At 35.3% G+C, this 9,209-nt stretch overlaps 1 protein-coding gene across 3 annotated transcripts in view; it reads right to left on the bottom strand.

The window, feature by feature from the left end:
• The window catches only part of PRKD3 (protein kinase D3), a 42,880-nt gene that overhangs the window by 4,196 nt on the left and 29,475 nt on the right, over positions 1-9,209 (bottom strand). For all 3 annotated transcript variants that reach the window (XM_070734092.1, XM_070734094.1, XM_070734093.1), the window contains exons 12-19: positions 8,418-8,694; positions 7,827-7,879; positions 6,818-6,890; positions 4,727-4,833; positions 4,250-4,411; positions 3,031-3,129; positions 2,337-2,604; positions 761-846 (exon numbers count right to left, since the gene is read on the bottom strand). In XM_070734092.1, the coding sequence (XP_070590193.1) occupies positions 761-846; positions 2,337-2,604; positions 3,031-3,129; positions 4,250-4,411; positions 4,727-4,833; positions 6,818-6,890; positions 7,827-7,879; positions 8,418-8,694 (1,125 nt within the window). The remainder of the gene's footprint in view (positions 1-760; positions 847-2,336; positions 2,605-3,030; positions 3,130-4,249; positions 4,412-4,726; positions 4,834-6,817; positions 6,891-7,826; positions 7,880-8,417; positions 8,695-9,209) is intronic.

Raw genomic sequence — 9,209 nt, 5'->3', positions numbered from 1 at the left:
GGTGCCAGCCAGCTGATTTTTGGCTGCACAGAGGCTCTGGGAGGGTATTTTTGGCTTCCTGAGAGCTTTCTGGGGGATGGGAGAGGGCATTTTTACCCTGCCCCGGCTCCAGGAAAGCCGTTGGTGCCTGGGGAGGTCGAAATGCGACCCACTGGGCCCACCAGAAGTTGGGAAACAGGCCTCCAGAGGGCCTCCGGGGGATGTAAGAAGCTGTTTTCATCCTCCCCAGGCACTGAATTATGAGTGTGGGCATTCGCGCATGCCTGATAGCGCACATGTACACTCTTTCGGCATCCGAGGAAGAAAAGGTTCACCATCACTGGTCTAGATGAGTGGCTAAATGGAATCACTGAATCAGTAGGTGTGAACCTAAATGGACATCACAGGATGGTAGAGAACAGGAATGCCTGGAGGAACATTTTATATGAGACTGCGATGGGTCAGACACAACTTTGCAACTAACAAGACTTTTTGTAAACCCAAAGTTACTATACGTCCTGCTCCGTGTTCTTTTAGAATGAGGAGGACATAAATAATAAATATAAAAGAGTGTCTAAGCCAATAGTAACACATACAGTAATTACATGAGTATTACTGATAATTTCACACTTGTTAAAAAGACAGAACAATATCTACAAAAAATGGGACAGGAAAGATGATAGAAAGTTTTAATTAAGTAAGACTCTTAAATATTTTCAAAGCTTCAGTTCATTGCAGACTTGTGAGACATGATTCATATTAGTATAGTATGTTACTCTACCTGTAACCAAGGATGACTAAGTGATTTGTCAACACTGTAACGTTTTCTCATCTTCACTTGAAGCAAATTATTTATTAAATCAGTAGCTGAGGAAGCAAATAAAAAAGCTATCAGGGTAAATATTTAATCCCTTTCCATCATTCTATCTATCACACCCATCTCATATAGATACATTTATTCTGGAGGAAGAGTTTTTAAAAATTAGTGATTAAAAAACAAAAAAAAATTTAAAAGACCTTTAGAGAAGGTCATCTACCTCCAAATAAACACCAACATTCTTTAATTTGAAAGCAAGTTAGACTGTTTCTTAAAGTAGAAATCCTCTAATTACTTATGTGATGCTTTGTCTATTTCCTAATTTTCAATGCAGGCATTCCATACAAGCTTTAGGGGTTTCAACACCCCCTTCAAGTTTCTATCCATCATTAAAGTCTTTGTAAAAAGTATGCGGTTAGACTAAAAAATAAGAACCAAGAAGCCAATTCATACACAGCTTCAGAATTAAATGTACCTAATAACAGTATAGCATGCTCAAAGCAGAGAAATATAGTCCGTTATATGTATACAAACAAAAAAAGCTTTTGGGGAAACATATATTCAGAATTAGTTTTTCAGGCTTATTTATTAAATTTGCCACTCATCTCACCATATGGCAAATCTGGGCACCTTACAGCATTAAAAACAGTAAAACCCTACACACAGACACAAACACACAAAGAATATAAAATTATAATTAAAAGGTGGGATGAGAGGAAGAAGGATTACAAGGAGGAAGTGGAATCAACCTCCTCCCGCATGTTATTCCCTCGTTGGGAACTCAGGCCAACTGGCAGAGTCAGATTTTGGGGGACTTATGAAACTTTAGGAGAAGCAAGATCTTTCAATGGCAGCGCCATGGCAGAGAAGATCCTGGATCTTGCCGGCTGGAATTTGCCCGACAGCATACCCCCTTTGACCACACTTATGGGACGAGTCTGCCCCATTGGGGTGAGATGGTTCCTCAATTAACCTGAACCCATAACCAACACCTTGAATTACACCCCAAAGCAAACCAGTAGCCAGTGTAGCTTGTGGTACAGGAGTGAAACATGGGCCATTCTAGAAGCCCCAAAGCCCTCACTGCCTCACCCTGCAGCATTTGAAGCTTCTGAATGCTCTTGAAGGGTAGCCTTGAAAATAGATATACTAAGTCTACATAAACAATGCAATTAAGAAGCTTTTTTTTCACAGGGAGCAGACTACAGTATGGAGCTTCTTCAGTAATTAAATCTCCTTCCCTTTCTATAGCTGGAAAAGTCCAGAATATGCTACCTCATAATAGCAAAACTTGAGAAGTTTTAAGAAGTTCAATAAAAATCCTATCAACCAGAGTAGACATCAGGATTTAACTCATTACTATTTTAGAGTAAACATTTTCTTTTCCTTTTGCTCAATCATAGGAAAATGATTCCGAATGCTTCCTGAATAGCAGTCACTCACTCACCAACTGTCATGTCATTGCTACATTCCAATTAAACACTTTAGATTTTACTAATATGCAGAAAACATGAAATATAAGGTTTCTAATAATATTTACCTTCATCAGATATTTCCTTCCAAGGGTTTGGTGGATACATAAATGCTGCATTTTGGATCTGATCATTTATGTCTTCATCTTCATTAAATGGAAATGTGCCACTTAAACTCACATAGATGATGACACCCACAGACCACATATCCAGCGATCTATTGTAGCCTTTACTCCTAAGTACTTCTGGGGCAAGATAGGCTGGAGTTCCTACTACAGATCTCCTAAAAGATTTTTCCCCAATAATGCGTGCAAAACCAAAATCACACAGCTTTACCTGTAAAACAAATACTCTTTACTTAAGTTACTATGCAGTTAGCTTAAAAACAAACTATCATGGCTGGTTTTTAAAAATCAGACAGGGTGCATAGAGTGTTTAAGAAGATGAGATGTGGTCAATATAATTAGCAAATCAAACTTTCTTTGCATTACTTATGCTTTATTAAAGTGTGTCATTTTTTTCCAATTCTATTGGAGGATGAGCACATCAGTCTAGGCCTAGGAGAAATATATTTTCAGTACTATAATGTAATTTTTTCCCCAAATCAAACATAGCTAAATTAGAGGGGGAAAATATTCTAGCTGCAAATAATAATTTTGTCAATCATTTAAAAAATAGAAAACTGAAGAAGAGAGGTTAAATCTTATTCTATATTTCCTCTTCCACAACAAACAGTAAAAGAATGCTTATTTCCTTACCCACCTGAGGAAATGGTTCTGCTGATGCTAATAGTACATTTTCCGGCTTTAAATCACAGTGCACTATATTCTTGAAGTGTAAGTTCCTCAAAGCAACAAGGATCTTTAAAAAAGAGGGGAAAGTATTTTCAAAATCAGTTCTGTTCCAAGACCCAACAGACATTACAAGCCCAGGAGATTATGCTTCAATTCAATATTTGGCCAATAGCAAATGTACTCTTGTTGGAATACCTCCGGAATTCTACCCTTCAATTAAAAAAAAACAAAAGAATTGAGGGGATGCGCTTTAATCCAGCTTCCTAGCATCATTATATTCAACTAGTTACATTCAGCTACTTCCAAATGTAGATGAATAACTTCTTCATAGTGGCATGAAGGACACAATGAATACAATATTAGGATACTAATCCCCAATTAGAATTACCTGCCACAAACTGTAATTCTTCTTTGTTTCACACATATTTGACACACCCTATGTGCACTTAATATTCAGCAACTGCTGTATAAAGTAAATATGTGCTTTTTAAATCAAGGATAGTTAGCTAAGTATCCTTAGTATAATTTAGGTAATGTTTTCCTCTTATATACTAGAATCATTGCATACATCTTTTTGAAAGCTTTTTTGATTCAATTTTAAAAGATAAACATTTTACCCTAAAGCAAATGAAATAATTATGTAAGCAACACAAAGCATTGAAAATAGCAATGGTATGATTGTAAACTAAAATCTGATATCATTTTTTTTAAAGTCAGGAGTAATCATATCTTTAAGGCCACTCATAGAGAATATAGAGGTAGTCCTCAACTTACAAACATAATTGAGCCCAAAATTTTTGTTTCTAAGTGAGACAGTTGTTAAGTGAATTTTTCCCTATTTTACAACCTTTTTTGCTGCAGTTGTTAAGTGAATCACTATAGTTCTCATTCAAACAGTTGTTAAGTAAATCTGGCTTCCCCATTGACTTTGCTTGTCAGAAGGTTGCAAAAGGTAATCATGACCCTTGCACATTAGGGGGGTCATAATTCAAGTCAGTTCCCAAGCATCTGAATATCGATCATGTGACCAGGGGGATGCTACAGTGCCATTGCAAATCTGAATAGTTACTAAATGAACTGTTTGTAAGTCGAGGACTTCCTGTATACCCATCAATTCTTGGACTTTCCTCAAAGACAGGTCATAATAGGGAAGGCTCTCTCACTAGAGAAGAAAATAAAAGACTCACCTGAGTTACCATGAACTTGGTGATTCTTTCTGGAAGCCGACCTTTCTCACTGGAAAGAATCATTTCTAACATATCGCCATGAAGTTTTTCCATCACAACAAAAACCCTTTCAGGAGTTTCAAACATACATTCCAGGTTTACAATCCCAGGGTGATGCAAATTCTAAGGAAAGAGACAGTTAATGATTCAGACAAAATATTAAATGAATTAACTCAGGAAGGATTCATTACAGATAGTATTCCGACAAAAGAAAACCATTCTATGCTTTATATTTCAAAAGCACTCAGGCAATCCTTTGTAATACTTATGACAATGGTTCCTTTATTTAGCAGGTCAAAAGGTAATCTACCAGGAATAAAGAAATACACTACGAAAGCCATCACGAAATTGCACCTCAACATGGATGTTTGTTATACATTCACAATTTCTAATTTTAAAAAAAACACACTGTAATTAATTTTTACATCATTTTTGTACCTGCAAAATAGCCACTTCATTGCGGAGCTGGCTTTCTTGTTTTGTAGGGAATCTCATTTTATCAATGACTTTAATTGCCACATCTCTTCCAGTCTTTCTATGTTTACCTGCACAAATATAACAATAAAGGGGGAGTCTCTTAGGTAGCCTTGCACAAAGAGGCAGTATCTCCCCTGGGCCTATACAATTTATGTATGGTATGCTTGTAGGGGTTTTTAAATATTTTAAATTGTAAATTATTAGATTTGTCATGAACTGTTTTTATTGTGTTGTGAGCCGCCCCGAGTCTACAGAAAGGGGCGGCATACAAATCTAATTAATAATAATAATAATAATAATAATAATAATAATAATAATAATAGATGATAACATGTATTTAATGGATTTAACAGAATAACAATGTTGGAAGAGACTTTGGAGAATCTAATCCAATCCTCTGGCCCAAGCAGGAAACCCTATACCATTTCAACCCTATGGTTGCTCAAACTCTTCTTTAAAACCTCGAGTGTTGAAGCACCCACAATTCCATTCATTACATAGGGTTAAATTGTCATTAAATACAGTTGTTAAACCTCCAAAACCAAAACACATCTCTGATAAAAGTGTACTAAAAAAGAATGAAAGACGTGTAAATCATTAAACTAAAAATTATTCTTTTGATTCCAAATATCAGCAGTACTATCCCAGGAATTCAAGGGCAGAAGATACAACAACAAGGCTAGACATGCCAGAGTGGCCTATAGAGTTTCCATATACTGTAATGCAAAAACTGTTCCTGAACTTTCTCCTTAAGGCTGCTATTTACATCACAAATTCTTACATATTCAAGTTGAGATCCCTAAAGGGCTTTTTTTTCCCCTCAAGAGGCAACTGGACATTCTGGTTTTTCTTTGAAGACATTTCGCTTCTTATCCAAGAAGCTTCTTCAGCTCTTCTTCAACGTTTTCAAGAAAAATCAGAAAGTCCAGTTGTCTCTTGGAAAAAAAAGCACCTTTGGGACAACCATGACCTCAATGACTGAGAATCTCCATAGACATTCAAGTTGAAAAGGAGATATTTAAAATGTTTCTATTAGTCCATTAGAAGTCAAATTGTACACAGTTAGAAGATATACTGGTATATTATTTTATAAATATACCGTAGGTATATATCCCATTAAACAAATGTATGTTAGCTGTTAAATGCAAAGGCACTTTATTCATTTTCAAATGTATTGATCTAAGTTTTCAATAACTACTTTATATACAATTCTACAGGATATTGGGATCTATGAACAAAGAAATGCATGTTATAACATTTATAACATCTAATTATTCTATTTGAGTATACAAAATATTCACAATAGGCGCATAGAATAAAGAAAGTTATATCAAGTGACTTGTACTGCTACTATTTTAGAGCCCCTATGCCTCATCTGGAGTTCCTTATTCAGTACCACTGCATCTATAACAAGCTAGGGTATACAAGCTGTGAAAGATAATTGACAGCAGAAACAGTAGCTGCCTTAAATTTTTTAATGTAGATGATAAATACTTTTTCATTACAGTAAAAGGCAATTATAAAAGAATGCTAATTATATGGAAAATAAAAATCATCAGATATGAATTTCTATGAACAAAAGTATCACCTTAGTGATTAGCAGAACTGTCAAAGAATCAGTTTACTAAATTTATGAAAACAACCTCTTATGGCAGCAGAAATGAGTTGTAATGAATCTGCTAAAAGGAAACCATGAAAAGATATCCTGTTAAAGAAACTGTTTAATATCATGCACAAATAGTTTGTGAAATAGCCCTCTTCAACCTGTGGCCCTCATAAGTGTTAAAATTACACTTTCCAATTTTGGGAAATATGATCTTAATGGTTTTTAAGTTCCAGACTGGAAAAAAGTTAACGTATAGTCACTGGCATACGTTCTCCAGCATTTTCCCATCACTTTTAGACAGTTGGAACTGAACTTCTATCTTTGCTGTACATACCATTAATCTTGCACCATTAGTACATTATTTCTATAACCATATATTTTCATTAATATATATCAACCCTACAGACAAAATATTTCCATATGATGTAAAATTTAGTCAAGCTTACCTCCATACACAATTCCAAATTGACCAGAACCAAGTACCTCATCAGCAAAGATCTGATACACTGAACTTATATCCTATAAAAAGCATATAGACAAAAGAAAGCAAATATTAGGTTCACTCACGATAAAATGAAGCCATAGCAGAATTTTGAATGTCAACTACACATCACAGTTAAAAGAGAGAAGAGCTCTGACACAGATTCTAAAGATGAATTATGTAAAAGACCTGTTCAAAGTATGACAGAACATATCGCTTTTGATATCTGAAGTTTGAATACTTGTATATTTAATCCAATTCATTCAAATTGGTGTTGGTTATCACCTTTAAATGGCTCAGGGCCAAACTGTTTACGGGACCGTCTTTTCCCTCATACCTCATTACAGCCAGTAAGGGCCCACAGAGTCGGCCTGCTCCAGGTCCCATCCACCAAACAATGTAGGTTGATGGGACCTCGGGAACAGCCTTCTCTGTGGCTGCTCTGACCCTATTGAATCAACTGCCCCCAGAGATTCACATTATCTCCTCCCTACTGGTTTTCTGGAAAGCTGTTAAAACCTGGCTTTTCCTGTAGGCCTGGAATTAGGATTGATTGTTGCAAGTATGGTTTTATGATACATGTGATTTTAGTGATGTTGTTATTGGTTTTTTACTTATATTGTATTTATACCTGTTATTAGCCGCTCAGAGTCCGTTTGGAGTGAGTGGTATATAAATGCAAGGAATGAATGAATGAATGAATGAATGAATGAACGAACGAACAAACAAACAAACAAATAAATGAATAAATTGCACTTCAGGAAATGTACCATTTACAAAATTTCTCATATGTTTTTGTTATTAAAATGCATAACCATCTTTGTTTTAATAAACAGGAGGTTCGGCTATTTTTTAAAAATGAACAATTTTCTCCTTTAAATTTCCAACATCCTTGATTCCAATATAAAATATCAAGGGGCAATTAATGCTGAATGGTTAAAAGAATATATTTTGTTTTTATTTTGTTGACTTACCACATTTTCTTGGATCTGGCAATTTGAAACAGAAATGCTGACACATAATTCTTCTGCAATGCAAAAACATATAATCCACTATTTAAAAATGGCATTACACATATGGCGTTCCATAAAGTTTCATGTTTGAATGAAGACTGTAATTACATGTAAAATTACCAAGTCATTACTAGGACACTATTGGTAGGATAATAATTAAATCATCTGATGCCTTATGGTAATAATTGCCAATTTAATTTAAATCATGAAATATGAGCCAAGGCCTTTATAGCTTTTGGTGAGATAAATTGAAACTGAAGAAAGCAATGCCATGCAGCATCTTTTCAAGATAAAGTTAAAATGACAGTAATGGTAAAGTGTTCCATATTGTACAAGAGAGCAACTAAACACTTCTGAAAGTACTGATTCTTACTCAATGCCTTAAAAATGTACTTTTTAAATTGGTTGGTACTTTTAATGTAACCCAAAACTACTACATATAAAACAATGGCATTAATTAAGTTTTGCATACTAGGAAAGAGATCCACAATATTAAAGAGAGTACTTTGTCATTTAGCAGAAAATCATCATGAAGCCTTTTTCAGTCCTTACTGTGATCTTTTCCTTGTCCTGTAGTAATGCAAGTGCTAGTCTCAGGTGTGACTGGCATTAAAGCCTGACGAATAGCTTTCTCCCAGCTGTGGGCTACATCCAATCCAACTCCAGTAGCAGCCAAAACAGGGCTATGGTGACTACTGCCATTGTTCTCTCCAACAAAGTATATCATTGTGTCAGTTATTATTTCAAAACAGTGAGGATTGCTGCCTTGCACCATATTTGAGAAATCCCGTGGTTGAGTCACCTGAAGAATTTCAGAAAGTGGAATCTCCTGCAGAAAATACAGAATATTAAAACTCTAATGGAGAACTCTTTGTAAGAATATGCAGCAGTACAACTGACAGTACTGAGAATGGATAAATATTAATGCACTCAGCTAAGAACATTTCAGTAGGTACACTTATTCCAATTTCTTATTTATACTTCCAAGGAAGCCTCACACATCTCAGTAAGCCAAACCAATAAAGTTATATCTTGTTAAAAATTTAAATGGTAGATTTTTTTCATTAGATTCATGTATCCAATGAATGGCCTTTTGAAAGCCTGTAAAGTTTAATTATCTTTGATGTTCTCAGTATCAAATGTGCCAGTTTGCTTAATGCTGAGCTACATATTGAAATTACCTTTCATTTTTGAACTTACACTATACTTGAATACCATCACTCTGCTAAACAAATAATTTGCCCGAACCAGTATCAATCCACTGGTGATGTCACGATTGCATCACAGAACTGGTTCGGTCAATGGCAGTCCGTGGACACCGCCATCTTTTTAAAAAAAATTTGG

This window comes from Erythrolamprus reginae, chromosome 1 (genome assembly GCF_031021105.1).
Source record: "Erythrolamprus reginae isolate rEryReg1 chromosome 1, rEryReg1.hap1, whole genome shotgun sequence".
NCBI classification, from domain to species: Eukaryota; Metazoa; Chordata; class Lepidosauria; order Squamata; family Dipsadidae; genus Erythrolamprus; species Erythrolamprus reginae.
The sequence above is the reverse complement of the archived record's forward strand: the minus strand, read 5'-3'. Positions and strand labels throughout refer to the sequence as shown.